Source organism: Sus scrofa, chromosome 17 (genome assembly GCF_054392235.1).
Source record: "Sus scrofa isolate SSC_HxYL_T2T_F1_AM1 chromosome 17, Sscrofa_HxYL_maternal_Yorkshire_Landrace_v2.0, whole genome shotgun sequence".
In the NCBI taxonomy this organism is placed as follows: domain Eukaryota; kingdom Metazoa; phylum Chordata; class Mammalia; order Artiodactyla; family Suidae; genus Sus; species Sus scrofa.
The window spans coordinates 70,393,676-70,406,779 of record NC_139399.1 but is presented as its reverse complement, the minus strand read 5'-3'; the positions used below and the strand labels follow the sequence as shown (position 1 = coordinate 70,406,779).

Genomic DNA, 13,104 nt, shown 5'->3' with positions numbered 1-13,104 from the left:
GTTTCCGTGGTGTCTGCAGCTGCGTGTCCAGCGGAGGCGGGGCCGGCGGCCTCTGCAGGTGAGTCATATTCACGCCCATGTGTTCTAGATTGTTTTTCTAGGGGAAAAATTCAGCACTTCTGTACGGAGATAAGTTATTTTTCTTAACATGTCGGTCTGAATTGTTAAATACAGGCTAGAATATATAACTCAGATATTAATGATTTGTTTATAGAAGCCAAATGGAAAGCAGAAAATAACCCCCAAAACTTATTTTAAATAAAACAGTCTAAAAGCCCATCTCCTCGCTCGCCTTTTCCATCCAGAGCGGGTGGCGCCCTGGCTCTTGGCGGGGATGCTGCGGAGCCGGTGGGCGGCCGGTGGGGCCGCGGGAGCAGTGCTGCCGCCTGGTGGTCGGAAGCGATATAAAGAGCAGGTTTTCCTTGGGGGCTGCTGGGTGTGGTTGGCGCGGCTGGCTGTGCCGGGCTGTGCGCTGTCACCCGTCCTGCCTTGGCACCCTCAGCTGGACCCCCTGCCGGGAGGGCCCTCCGTGGGGGTGCTGTGGCCCCCGCCTGGGAAGGGCTGCTTCCCCGCGGGTCCAAAAGCTGCTGGATGTTCTGGTTGGGTTTGCCGCCCAGACCCTCGTCCACGGCTTTGCAGGGAGCAGTTCTAAGCGTGGCGCCGGCGTCTGTGCCCTGCTATACCTGAGCGAGGCCTCGGCGGCCTGTCCCTGCGCCTGGCGAGCCTGGGGAGGCGGGGGGGCGTGGCATAGGCAGGCCCCGCCCCCGCCTCCGGATTTCCGTCCTTCCTCGGGCACCTTGTTGAAGCATAAATTCGCCAGGCTGGGAACGTGGGAAGGACTCACCTGCTCCGCAAGCGGACCTCGATTGAATGCACATGTGAGCTCGCAGGTTTCAGACCTGGCGGGGTCACACATGGGCATGGAATGGGGTCACGGCGGGTTACATTGTGAACCCGGGCTGCCTCGTGGGAGGGGACGCGGTGACTGTCCACGCCCTGCCTCAGCGTGCCCTCCGCCTTCGGGTCTCGCCCGCTCTGCCAGGACGCACCTTCGCTCCCCGCCAGCTCCCGGCCACGCGCGTCGAAAGCTCCTAAGGCAATGCCTGGCTTCGTAGGCCAGGGCTGGAATTCTGAGGCTAGGTGACATTTGCCAGGCTTGGCAGTGGACGTGGGTTCCCTCCGTGCGAACGGGAGCAGGCGGCCAGGCTGTGAGCTGGGATGGGTCCATGCGGCCTCACGCGGTCCCGCCGTCCAGCCGGAGCATGGGCGGGCTGTCCCCGGATGGGGTCTCCCGGTGCGGGCTGACGTTCGGGGGCTGCGAGCCCTCGGGTCCGTAAGGGTGGCCTGGCTGCTCACCGACCAGTGTTGGGGAAAATGAAGACAGTTGACAATGTGCACACCCCATGAGGGCTGGGGAGAAAGTACAGCGCGTTTGGGGAGCTGGGCATTTTCCCCATGGTCTCCCCAGCCTGTCTCAGGAACGGAGGTGCGCGTGGGGACCCGGGCGCATCAGGACTGTTGTGCGCCGTGCAGTTGGCGCCGTTTTCATGGCGACATGCCCATGGCTGGGGTCTGAGCAGCAGAATGGGGGGGGGGCTGGGGGCGTCAGGAGGTGGTGGCCAGGGCCCTGCCTCTGTGTGACGTGGTGGTGGCCTGGAGTTGGGGGTACAGGGCTCCATCCAGCCGTCCGGTCATCCTCCCAGCAGCCTGGCTGGTCCCCGTGCTGAGGAGGGCCAGCTCTGGGTCACCTCAGCCATCCCGCCTCGCCCCACGCCGTGGGCTGTGTCCTCATCTGCTTCCCTCTGGAGCATCCAGGGGTGGCTGGGACCGTGGCCGGGGCTGCCGTGCGTGGACACATGGTGGGGTCTGACCAGGGCCCGGCTCTGGCTGGTGTTCGTCCCAGCAGCCTGCCTTCGGCCCGTCGGGACCCTGGGTCTGTCCCCCGGGGGCTGTGGCCATCCAGCCTGCAGGTGGGGTGAGGCCGTGAGCTGCCAGGGACCAGTGAGGCTGGCAGTCCCCGAGGACTCTGGGACAAGCCATCTGGGGCCTTGGTCAGGGCACTGGGTGGACGCCTACTTGGCTCAAGGGTGACTGTGGTGTCTGCGGTACAAAGGACGTCACCCAGGGCGCGGGGGGCCTGGCACAGCGGGACTGATGTCGTGGCCCCTGCCCCGCCCGCTACCACTGGCGTCGGAGTGTCGCCTGCGCTGTGGGGTCCGTGCTGTCACTCCTGGAAACGCGCCAGGGTGGTGGGGACGGAGGCTCGCTGCGCGTGGGGGGCAGGCGGCCTCAGCGCTGGCTTCGCGCGGCCCCGCCCCCGTCCGCGGACTCCGCGTGTGGACGTCGCGTGTCCCGGCCCAGGAGGGAGGCGGGCTGACGGGAGACGCGCCCTTTCCCAGCACGCGGGGGCGGCCTGGCAGCCCCGGAGCCCAGGCCCCGAGAAGGGGCGGCGCGAGCGTGGGCGGGGGGCGGGCGGCGGCGCCCTGAGCCTCGCTGTCTTGCAGTGAACGAGTTCACGGTGATCAGGAAGAAGTTCCGCTGCCCGTACTGCAGCTTCTCGGCCATGCACCAGTGCATCCTCAAGAGGCACATGCGCTCCCACACGGGCGAGCGGCCCTACCCCTGCGACATCTGCGGCAAGAAGTTCACGCGGCGCGAGCACATGAAGCGGCACACGCTGGTGAGCGGGCGGCCTGGGCCCCAGGCTCCGGGGGCGGGAGGGGGCCGCATGGGGTCGGCACGGGGTCGGCGTGGAGGTCGGGGGGGGGGGGGGGGCTGCACAGACCAGTGGAGGGTCATCACGAGGTCGGCATGGGGTCAGCTCGGGGGTCAGTGGGGGGCAGCGTGGGGTCATCGTGGGGCCCCATAGGGTCGGCACAGAGGCCGGTGCGGGTCATCACGGGGTCATCATGGGAGCACGGAGGTCAGTGGGGGGCCATCGCAGGGTCAGCGTGGGGGCAGCATGGGGGCCTGTGGGGGTCGTCACAGGGATGCCATAGGCTCAGCAAGAGGTCAGCATGGGGTCACCACGTGGTCAGTGCAGGGCATACTCTGCGCTGGGCCGAGGGGCCCGGGTGGGATGGTCACGCGGGGGTGTCCAGGTCATCACGGGAAACCCTGACGTGGGGTCCGCTCTGCTGTGGGAAAGACCAGGACAGCCTGGGAGGTGCCCCGACCCCATGTGCCCTCTGACCAGCCTGTCCCCGGACCCACCTCTCAGGAGAGGGACCCCGGTACTCCTGTCCTGCCTCTGTGAGGGCGTCCTTCCCTGCCAGGGCCCTGCTCTCTGTCCTCCGCTCCCTCCACGCAGCCGCATCCTCCGTGTCCCCCCCTGTGGTCGCTGTGGGACCCCAGCCGGGCTCCCCCACGGCCCCTGCAAGGTGTCTGACCACCTGTCTCTGGGGCGCCTGGCTTGTGTCTCAGGAGCAGGTGCTGCATGGATGCATTTGTGTGGCCGGGACAAGCTGGAGAAGGTCATCCCTGAAAGAAGGCAGATTTGCGAAAAACAGGGCCAGGGACCCTCGGGTGGCTGAGAGCAGGGAGGCCGGGTGGCTCAGGGCCGAGGGGCCGCATGGGGCGTCAGAGCCCCGTGGACGGGCAAGTGGGGCCCGGCTTGTGGCTCCGGTGCCCCATGTGCCGTGGGGCAGGGAGGTGTCTTAAGGGAGGGAACCTCAGTGGGGCCAGAGTCGTCTGCGGGCTGCATAGGTTTGGCATGACCACCGGCTGATTGTCTGGAGCAGGGGGCAAAAAGGGGCCACCATCTGGGAGGTGAGGGTAGCCTGGGCCAGTCCTGGCACAAGGCTGGCTGTCTGGGGGTCCAAGGCAAGACTGCACGAGGCCGTGCCCCCGGGAGTCTTGTTGGATCCCCCTGTTAGCCTGGCACGGGGCGGGGGGTGGGTGTTTGGGGTGAGCACACAGGTATAGGCGGGGGCTCCAGCTTGAAAAGCTGGAGGGGGAAACAGCCCTCAGAGCAGGGCCCCGGGCTGGCGGCTGAGAGGCCAGTCTGCAGGGCCGGGAGCGGCAGGTGCCCCGTCTCCGGAGGGACGAGCGCCGGTGCTGTGCGCTCCCGGGTCGCCTGCCCCGTGGGCGCCCTGAGCAGGCAGAGCTGTCCCTCCGGACGCGCCTCCTTCTCGCGTCTGCAAAAGCACATTAACTCTCAGAAAAGCTGCTCTCCTCCAGGGATGAGGTTTCATTCGTTCAAGTTCATGATCAGGTTCCAGGGATGGTCACGGGTCCCTGAAGATGCACCAGATGCGTGCGGCTGCCTTTTCTGAGGAGGGGAGCCCCGCGTTTCTTTGCCCCCGCACCCGGAGGCTCAGCCCCGGGCGGCCTCAGCAGCTGCCTCCCCGCGGGGCTGAATCCGGGTCACCGTGGCGCCTGTCCGTTTGTCCACTGGGACGAGTGCCCGGCCATCTGGTCCTGGCAGAGAGCTCCCGTGGCTCCCAGGCGCCTGGAGTCTGTGTTCTTTTGTTGGGAGTGGGTTGGAGATACCTTGGGTTTAAAATACAACAAATGACAGAGACCCAGAAAGGGTCCCAGGAACCAAGAGGTTTGAGGCTCCATTTCTGGAATCAGAACCGCTGAGGCGGCCCAGCTCCCCTGCCCCTTCGCCCAGCCGTCCAGCCATGCACCTGCCCGGGCTGGGGGGCAGCACACACCTGAGTCTAGGTCCTCGTGGTTGGGTTTGTGGAAGGGTGTGACAGGGGACAGATGCTCATGGCTCTGCGGGACCTCTAAGCTGGGAACTCCAGGGCTCTGGGCCAGGGGCGGGGTCCCTCTGTGGGCCCCGGGGTGCAGGGGAAGGACGCAGGAAGCCCCTTTCCAGAAGGACACCCTGGGTCATTGTAGGACACAGGAGAATTCAGGAAGGCATGAGGAAGCACTAAAATGGCGAAATCATGGGAGTTCTTGTTCTCGCGCAGCGGAGACAAATCTGCCTGGTATCTGTGAGGATGTGGGTTTGATCCCTGGCCTCGGCCAGTGGGTTGGGGATCCAGCGTTCCCCGAGCCGTGGTGTAGGTCATAGACACGGCTCGGATCTGGTGTGGCTGTGGCTGTGGTGCAGGCTGCCAGCTGTAGCTCCGATTGGACCCCTAGCCTGGGAACCTCCCTACGCTGTGAGCGCGGACCTAAAAAGCAAAAAAAAAAAAAAAAAAGAAAAGAAAAGGAAAACGGTGATTGCAGTCCCCTCAGCGAGGCCCCACGGGCCCTGCGGTTGCCACTCAGCCCGGCCCCCACTGTCCTGACCACTTCCCAGAAGATAGAGCCACTTCTATCCTGGGGCGCCCTGCCAGGCCCCAGCTGGCAGCCATTGGGGCCCCTCTGTCCCCCAACAGGGCAAAGCGGGGGCAGAGGCTATGGCTCAGGGGTCTTTACAGAGAGGGGCAGGACAAGGCAGAGGGAGCAGCGTGACCCCAGGGCAGACCTGAGCCCTGGGCCAGCTCCAGGTGGGGGACACAGCTGGCCCCGCGCCCAGCACCCCCTGGGCAGGGACGATTTTCGGCAGCACCTGTAATTCTGTGTGTGCCCACTTTGTGCAGCAGCCCTGCCAGGGCTGGGGGGGTCTGAGCAGCCAGGTGGATTGTCCTAACCCCCCGCCCAGACCCCATCCTTCTCCCCTGCACTGACCACCTCTCCCTCCGCATTGGCCATCATCCCCCCGCACTGACCCCCACTGTCCGTCGTCCCCCGCAGTGACCCCCGTCCCCCGCACTGATCCCCATCCCCCGACTGACCTCCGTCCCCCACACTGACCCCCGTCCCCCACAGTCCACCGTCCCCCGCACTGACCCCCGTCCCCCGACTGACCTCTGTCCCCCGCACTGACCCCCGTCCCCCGACTGACCCCTGTCCCCCGACTGACCGCCGTCCCCCGCACTGACCGCCGTCCCCCTCACTGTCTGCCGCCCCCCACACTGTCTGCCGACCCCGACTAACCCCCGTCCCCCGCACTGACCCCTGTCTCCCGCACTGACCCCCGTCCCCTGCACTGACCGCCGTCCCCCAACTGACCCCCGTCCCCCCGCAGGTCCACAGCAAGGACAAGAAGTACGTGTGCAAACTGTGCAGCCGTGTGTTCATGTCGGCTGCCAGCGTGGGCATCAAGCACGGCTCACGGCGCCACGGTGTCTGTGCCGACTGTGCCGGCGGCGGCGGGGCCGGGCCCCTGGACGGTGGCGGCACCGAGGGCTCCCCCGAGCTTTTCGCGGGCGACGGGCAGTACCTGGAGGACCCCGAGGACCCGCGCGGCGAGGGCGAGGAGGAATTGGGCGAGGAGGAGGACGATGTGGGCCTGGCCCACGAGGACGCGCTGCTGGGGGACGATAAGGAGGATGAGGACTCGCCCCGGGGGCCACGCAGCCCGGCCGGGGGCCACGACAAGGACTTCGCCTGGATCTCCTAGGCCGCGCCTCCCCCTTGCCCCCCCCCACCCCCGCCCGTGTGCGCCTCGGACTCCCTCACCTGCTCCCGCCCCCAGGCGCACTCCTGGCCCGGCCCCTAAGCAGGTGCCTCCCCAGCAGGCGGGGCCCGGGGACAGGAGGCAGCGGGGGGGGGGGGGGGGTGTGCAGGGGGGGTTTAAAGGAGGGAGAACCCGTGGCTCCTCCCCCGGCAGGCGGCCATGGCCGGGACAGCACTGGCCGGGGTCCCAGCGTGGTGCAGGCCTGGCAGCTCCTAGGGGAATGCTACAGACGCCCGGGCCGCCCCCTGCCCTCCTCCCCGCTCCCCGCTCCCAGCAGCCAGGGCGCTGCCTGCGGCCGCTGCGTCCCTGCCCTTGCTGGCTCCGCCACCACGTCCGGCCTGCAGAACCCGGGCCCAGCGTCCAGAAAGCCCGCGGCCTCCTGCCTCTGGGCTTTGGTGCTCAATACAAAGCAGCTGCGCCCCGCGGCCCAGGGCTCCCGGTGCTACCTGTTCTCGCGGAGGCAGCGGCGGCCCAGGTGCTCCCACCGCAGGGGCCTCCAATTTGTTCTGTGTGCACTTCCCGGAGGGCCTGGCCGGCCTCCCGGCTCCGCGCCCAGGCCACTCCCGCTGGCCCTCCCGGGCAGCCTGCCTTCGTTGCTGCTAACTCCGGAGGGGGGTGCCCGACGCCTTTGCTGCTCACACCTCCCGCGTGGGTAACCGGCCTCCTGGGTGGTCGGGGACGTCGGGTCGTGAGTAGCCGAGGGGACGAGGTCGGCACCTGCGCCGGGTTCGCTTGGGGTCGTCTTCTCACCTGATGAACGTGCAGAGCTGTCTCTCCTTTGGCTCGTTCCCAAGTCCTCCTGCCGCCTTTTAAACGAGCCCACGACCTGTTCTCTCTTTTTTCCGCAAAGCCAGGGCCCTGCCTCTCACGGTGAGGCCGCGGCGGGCCGGGCACAGCCTGTCTCCCTTTCAGGCTGCGTCTCGCAAGGCTCGTGACACTGACATTCCGTCCCCCTCCACCCACTCGCTCAGGAGCTCTCGAGGGACAGCCCGCCGGGCCCCTCGGGTGCTGGGCTGGAGCCCGACGAGGCGCTGGCTTTCTCCCCACGGCCTGCGAGCCCCGCGGCTTTACCGCGTCCCTCCCGGCACACCCGCTCTTTCTGGGGGGACGAAGCCAAGTCCCGCGGCGCCACGCATGGCCCCTGGCGGCTGCTGGGCTGGGGGACAGGGCGGCCGTGCGCACGCGGATGGGTGCTGTCCTTGAAGCCCCGACCCGGGCGGACGTCACAGCTTCGTTTTTGCTATCGACACCATCAGCCACGTTCCCACCGGTTGGAACGGGGCTGCTGAGCGTCCTTGGCTGAGGCTGCTGCAAAATCTTCCTCAAAGCTGGTGTCTTCGACGGGCCGGCCCTGGGGCGAGCCCGCGCTGGGGGCTCTGGGCCCCGAACCCCCTTCTGCCTTCCGCAGCGGGGCCCGGTTGAGCCCCTCGGCAGGGTTCTCTGCTGCGAACGTCCCCCACTTTCGAACCCTTTTATAAGCAGACTTCCTTTCTTAGAAAACGCATTTGGGAACCAGACCTTTGCTACCGAGCGTCTCTGGGTTTTGTACGGGGCCCCCTCTCAGGCTGCCCGCCCGGGTCTCGGGCCACCTCTGTGCCACACTCAGGACTCCCGCTCTCTGACCGCTCGCTCCCCGCTCTGGGGCCCTTGCCGGCCTTTCTGGGGCCATCAGGGCCCCTGGGCAGCTTCTTCCTCCAAGAGTACTTCACTGGGAAACGAGGGGCCCAGCGCCCAGCGCCCACTCCTCTGGCGAGCAGGTGACGCACGGGCTCAGTCTCAGAGACCGAGGCGGACACATCGCCTCCCAAGAGGGAAAGACGCGTGATGAAGGGTTTTTTTTTACATGATCTTTTTTTTCCAAATCACTGTTTAAACTAATAAATATTTTTTTATGAAGAGGAAAAGCGTGTAGATGACATCTCACATTTTGTACCTTTTCGTCTGTGTGCGTCTGTTCGGTGTTTGCGGTGCCAGCGCGGAAGGCGGTCCGTCGGTCCTGCGGGCGGCCGTCGGGTGGGGTGGGGGCGGGGCAGGGACCCGAGATTTTGTATCAAGCTCTGGATCCTGAGCCGGCTGTATGTTTGGACTCTGGGTTTGGGAACCGTCATGACACTGCCAGGACTCGATAGGGACCTCGACTCAAAGGACACAGCTACTGCTTCCAACTTTGCACATCTTCCTTTTTAAAAAAGAGAACTCTGAGAAAAATGCAAAAACTGGAACTTTTTGCAATATTATATGAAAGATAATCTTATTTTCGCTCATTCTGTGACATGTGCACCTCTTAAGAAAGCCATACTTAATGGTGTTTTTATTTTTTAGATTCTATGCTGTGTTTTGTACGCGGCCCTTTTTAGAGCTACTCGTCGTGAGGGCGCTGTGTGTGCTTTTCTTAAATATTTATTTTTTCAACATGCTTTCAACCTGTCAACGACAACAAAACAGACAAAAAAGGGCAGTGTTTGAAGATTGTTGAGTTTTTCTGGGGATAATCTATATTATATTGACTTTATATTGATGATGATAAACCTGTGTTTGTATTGGAGATGTGTTTAATATTCAGGGGAGTTTTCCGTCATTGGTCCGTGGGACGTCACGGCTGGCGCCCGCTTCCCTACAGCCATCGGCAGGTGAACGGCCCCTCCCCCCGAGTGGTCTGGAGATTTCTTGTCTGCCTGGGCGCACTCTGGGCCTGCCTGTGGGTCTCCTCTCTGTGACGGGCTTAGTTAGACTCTTGCAAAACGATCATTTTCAATAAACTGGGAAATCGCTGCTTGAGCAGATGCCTCGTGTGTGTTTCAGACGGCCCCTGCCCCCAGCCCTGTCCTGGGTAGAGGTAGCCAGAGGGACCACCCCCTCCGCCCTCTGCCGGCCTCCGGTCTGCCCCCCCAGGACCCCCGCCTAGGGTGGGGTCCCTCCCAGAAGACAGACATGGCTTTTGGAAAAACCCCAAATCTTTAATTTTACTCCTCGCCTGGTTCAGCCCAGACGTGAGACACCTGAGCTTCGCAAACGCGGTACGAATGCCACCCCGGCCTCAAATGTCAGGCGGGGGTGCCCCTCCCTGACGCCCCTCAAAGTGCATCGAGGACAACCCCTTGTGGCCCCAAAGCGGGGCCCATCACACCCCTGACAAGTCCGGGGCCAACAGGCGGGGGCGGCCACCCCTGGGGACCCCAGGCCAAGGGGACAGCAGTGAGGTTTGGCTTTAGTGCAAAAGGCTGGTTTCTTCAGAGGCACTTTGAGTGGTGGGGACCCCCATCCAAGAGAAGAGTCTGCAAGTGGGCGAGGCCCCGGGCAGGCGGCGGGCTCAGTCCAGGAAGCGCCGGCAGGCCTTCTTCCAGCGGCAGGCCCTGCACCAGAGGTCCCGGCGCTCCATGCCATACACCTTCCGGCACTTCTTGGCATCCCCTCGGGGCTTCCTGGGGTGGGGGTGGGGGGACACGGGGGCACGGGGTGCTATCAGGCTGGGACCCTCCCTGCCCGGTCCCGGCCCGGCCCCTCTATACACACGCACCTCGGGGTGGGACCAAGCTTGGCGGGCAGGGCTGGCGCGCAGGCCCTGACTGTGGTCGGCCGTGGCTCCAGGTGGGCGGGTGCCAGGCAGCCCTGAGAGGAGACACAGCTGTGGCCTCATGCCCCTCTGGGGTGCCCCGAGACCTGGCCCTGGCCGCCATGTCCGGGGGCCTCACCCACCTGGTAGGCGTGGTCACTGTGGCACACCTGGGGGGGCGCCGAGGCGCTGAGCACCGGGGGTGGGGGCAGGGCCAGCGGGCGCAGCAGGCGGGGCAGGGCGGGGGGCTCCGGCAGCGCCAGGCAGGGGAAGGCGGGTGGCACACAGGTGCTGGGTGACACCGGGCTCAGGCTGGACAGCCCCGCGGTCAGCGAGTCCACACCCACGTCCAGCTCCGTGTAGTAGAAGTCCTCCTCGCCATCGCTCTGCTCCGGCTCGGCCTGCCGCCTGCTGGGGACACCCCGGGGAGGGAGGCAGGCGGGAGCTGAAGCAGAGGCCCGTCTGGCGCCCCTGGCCCCCCGCCCGCAGCCCCCAGCCCGCGCTGGCCCTGCCGCACCCCAGGTGCACCAGGCGGATGTGTCTCTGCATCCCGGAGGCCGTGCTCAGCACCTTCCCGCAGCGCTTCCACAGACACTGGAACAGGACCTGCAGCGAGCTCTGGGCGACAAGGGCCGGGGTCAGGCTCCACCCCTGTGTCCTCCGGGCCCGAGGGCTGCTCCCCGCTCACCTTCCTCTTCCTCAGAGCAGGCTCCCCAAACAGGAAGTGGGCTGCCTCAGGGGGCAGTGGGGGCGATGGGGTGGATGGAGAGGACTGGTCGCTGGCCAGGTCCCAGCCCCAGTCCCCGCCGCCGCTGCTGCTGCTGCTGCTGCTGCTGCCCAGCGGCCGCGCCAGCGCCTCCTTCCAGGGCTCCAGGCCGGGCTCTGCGGACACAGACCAGCTCCAGCATCAGCACTTTCGGGGGGCCCGGCCACGTGGCGGAATTCGCCGGCTGCGAGTCCCCTAATGCGGAGCCTCCACCTGTTCACCTGTCCACAGGTGAGCTTCATGGGCAGAGAAGCTCTTGGAGGAGGCAGAGGCCAGGAGGAGCTGGCAGAGCAGGAAAAACAGAAGAGTTCTCTGTGGGGAAACACCTGGCCGGCCGGGGGAGGCGGACAGGTCACGGACAGCTGCAGGCCTGGGACACGCACCTCTGGCCTCGGTGGGGGCCACAGGGTCCTGAGGTCCTCTTTGAGGCCTCAAGAGATGCATTGAGAAGATGGCACTCCAGGGGAGGGGGCTCTGCTTGCCCCGCAGGGGCTTGGCAGCTTGTGGGATCCTGCAGGGATAGTGGTCCTGGCCCCTCCGCCACCCCCACCCAAGCCAGGCCTCTAAGCCTCACCTGTGCTGAAGGCTACAGCCGGGGATCCTAGCAGGAGAGGGCAGGTAGACAGGCTTGTCAGGGCTGCAGCGGCCATGACCTCGTCCGGCCGGGCTTTTCCTGGGGGGGCTCTGGAGGAGATGAGGGTGGGGTGCAGCTGGGGCCCAGGAAGTACTCCAGGCCCCGCCCCTGGACCGGCACACGTGCAGGCCAGGGCACGTGTACGCACCAGGCTCCCTCACTCCGGGAGCTGGGCAGGAGGCCCAGCCCCACCCCCAGCTCGGGTTGCCGAGCCCCAAATCCCCAGGAACCACCAGGAACAGGCCCGGCCTGGGGGCTTCCCCAAACCTGGCTTCTCTGCAGGCTGGACTTTGTTCCACCGAGGCTTCTTCAGACCCTGGTGCTGGACAGGGGTCTGAGGGAGGCCCCACCCGTGGGGCCAGGCCCGGCTAGCCCCAGCCCTCCCCCCAGTCACACATTAACCAGGGTTGTGCAACAGCAGCTGTGGGCCTAGCGCCAGGCCTGGGAGGGCGGGAGCAGCCGGCAGTCAGCAGCAGCCAGGGGAGACTGGGCTCCAGGCATAAGTGGGCCCCCAGGCCCCAGCGGGCCGTGCCAGAGCCCACCCCTGCTTTCACAGCCACCGTGGGGTGTCAGGCTCCTGGGAAGGTTTCCCTGCAAGCAGGGCCGGGGAGCTGGCCATCAGAGGCTGGGGGATTGCTGGACAGTTGATTCCACACAGGCTGAGCGGATGGGTCTTCTGCACAGACTGACAGCCGCCCCCTCCCAGTTCTGCGCTCTGGCCCCCAGGGTGCGGGGGGAACAAGGGTTACTAACACAGTGTCATTTCTGCTCAACTCCTGCAGGGCGGGAGAGCAGGAAGGTGGGGACGGAAACCCACTTCAGGACCCTGACCTGCCCTCCACCAGGCCGCCTGCAGGGCTAGGGTCCGGAAGGCTCCAGCCCGGGTCCCACCCACCACCTCTGCACACACAGGCGCACGTGTGCACACGCCCACCTCGGCCTGGCTCGCGGCCCCGGCTCACCTATGCGCTGGCACCGGGATGTGCGCCGACGGCGCCGGGGGCCCCGCCGTCCCCGCTCCCGCCCCCGGGGCCCCGAGGTCCGCGGCCCGCGGCTTCGGCTCCTGCGGCAGCGCGAACTCCGAGGCGGGGCCCTGCGGACGCGGCCGGCTCAGCGGGAGCAGCGGCCCGGTCCCCGCCCCCGCCCCCACCCCGACCCGCTGGTGCCCGCCCCCAAACCGGCGGCGGCCGGTGCGGCCCCGCCCCCGGCCCCGCCCCCGGCCGCCGCGGCGGGAAGCGCTCCGGGCGCCGGCCCAGCCGCGCCGGACCCACGGACACGCGCGGCGATGCGCCGCCCCCGCCCGCCCCGCCCCGGGGCCCAAAGTTCGTGCAGCCCGACGCCATCTTCGTAGCGGGAACTTTGTCGGTGTCCCGGCCCGGTACCTGCGGCGGCGCGGGCACCGACACGGGTGCGGCCGTAGGGTCCCGGCCGGCGGCGCGGAGCGAGGGGCGCCCGTAGCCAGGACCGGGCGCCGGGGGGCGCGTGGCCTCCATGGCCGGCCGGCCGGGCACCGAGCCTGCAGCGGCGAGGGCGGACGCTTGGGACGCGGCCCCGGGCCGGGCCGGGCCGGGCTGGCCGGGCCGCCGACCCCCGCCCTGGATCGGCCACCGCCCGCGCCGCGCCGCCCGGAGGCTGCCGGCCGGCCCCGCCCCCTCTGCGCGGCCTGAGGCCCCGCCCCCGGCCGGCCCCGC

At 66.9% G+C, this 13,104-nt stretch overlaps 2 protein-coding genes and 1 long non-coding RNA gene across 9 annotated transcripts in view; 1 reads left to right on the top strand and 2 right to left on the bottom strand.

Moving 5' to 3' along the window:
- The window catches only part of ZBTB46 (zinc finger and BTB domain containing 46), a 50,199-nt gene extending 40,961 nt beyond the window's left edge, over nt 1-9,238 (top strand). For all 3 annotated transcript variants that reach the window (XM_021077468.2, XM_021077466.2, XM_085003227.1), the window contains exons 4-5: nt 2,505-2,680; nt 6,029-9,238. In XM_021077468.2, coding sequence (XP_020933127.1) covers nt 2,505-2,680; nt 6,029-6,403 — 551 coding nt within the window. In that variant the 3' untranslated portion in view covers nt 6,404-9,238. The remainder of the gene's footprint in view (nt 1-2,504; nt 2,681-6,028) is intronic.
- LOC110257363 (uncharacterized) lies at nt 4,172-5,129 on the bottom strand. The gene is made up of 2 exons (XR_002339874.2): nt 4,659-5,129; nt 4,172-4,491 (listed from the first exon to the last, which is right to left on the bottom strand). It is a non-coding gene; the product is annotated as an uncharacterized LOC110257363 (long non-coding RNA).
- Nucleotides 9,239-9,396: 158 nt separating the features above from the next.
- Nucleotides 9,397-13,040, bottom strand: SLC2A4RG (SLC2A4 regulator). Of its 5 annotated transcripts, none has more exons than XM_085003234.1 (8): nt 12,796-13,040; nt 12,376-12,506; nt 11,354-11,463; nt 10,702-10,895; nt 10,531-10,631; nt 10,157-10,424; nt 9,978-10,069; nt 9,397-9,882 (listed from the first exon to the last, which is right to left on the bottom strand). In XM_085003234.1, exons 1-8 carry the CDS (start codon nt 12,904-12,906, stop codon nt 9,771-9,773), a joined length of 1,119 nt encoding a protein of 372 aa, XP_084859360.1. In that variant the 5' UTR covers nt 12,907-13,040; the 3' UTR covers nt 9,397-9,770. The 5 variants fall into 5 exon arrangements, 4 of the variants coding, with proteins under 4 accessions (XP_084859360.1, XP_084859361.1, XP_020933129.1 ...); XM_085003235.1 differs by having other exon boundaries at nt 10,184-10,424; XM_021077470.2 differs by having other exon boundaries at nt 10,157-10,421.
- Nucleotides 13,041-13,104: the final 64 nt, after the last annotated feature.

Bases quoted from the DNA above. Each gene is read 5' to 3' on its own strand.
- SLC2A4RG (XM_085003234.1), bottom strand. From the start codon at position 12,906: ATGGAGGCCACGCGCCCCCCGGCGCCCGGTCCTGGCTACGGGCGCCCC. The intron at 10,632-10,701 runs GTGAGCGGGGAG...CTTGTCGCCCAG, and splicing joins CTGCTCTGAGGAAGAGGAAG to AGCTCGCTGCAGGTCCTGTT. The intron at 10,425-10,530 runs GTGCGGCAGGGC...GGGTGTCCCCAG, and splicing joins ATCCGCCTGGTGCACCTGGG to CAGGCGGCAGGCCGAGCCGG.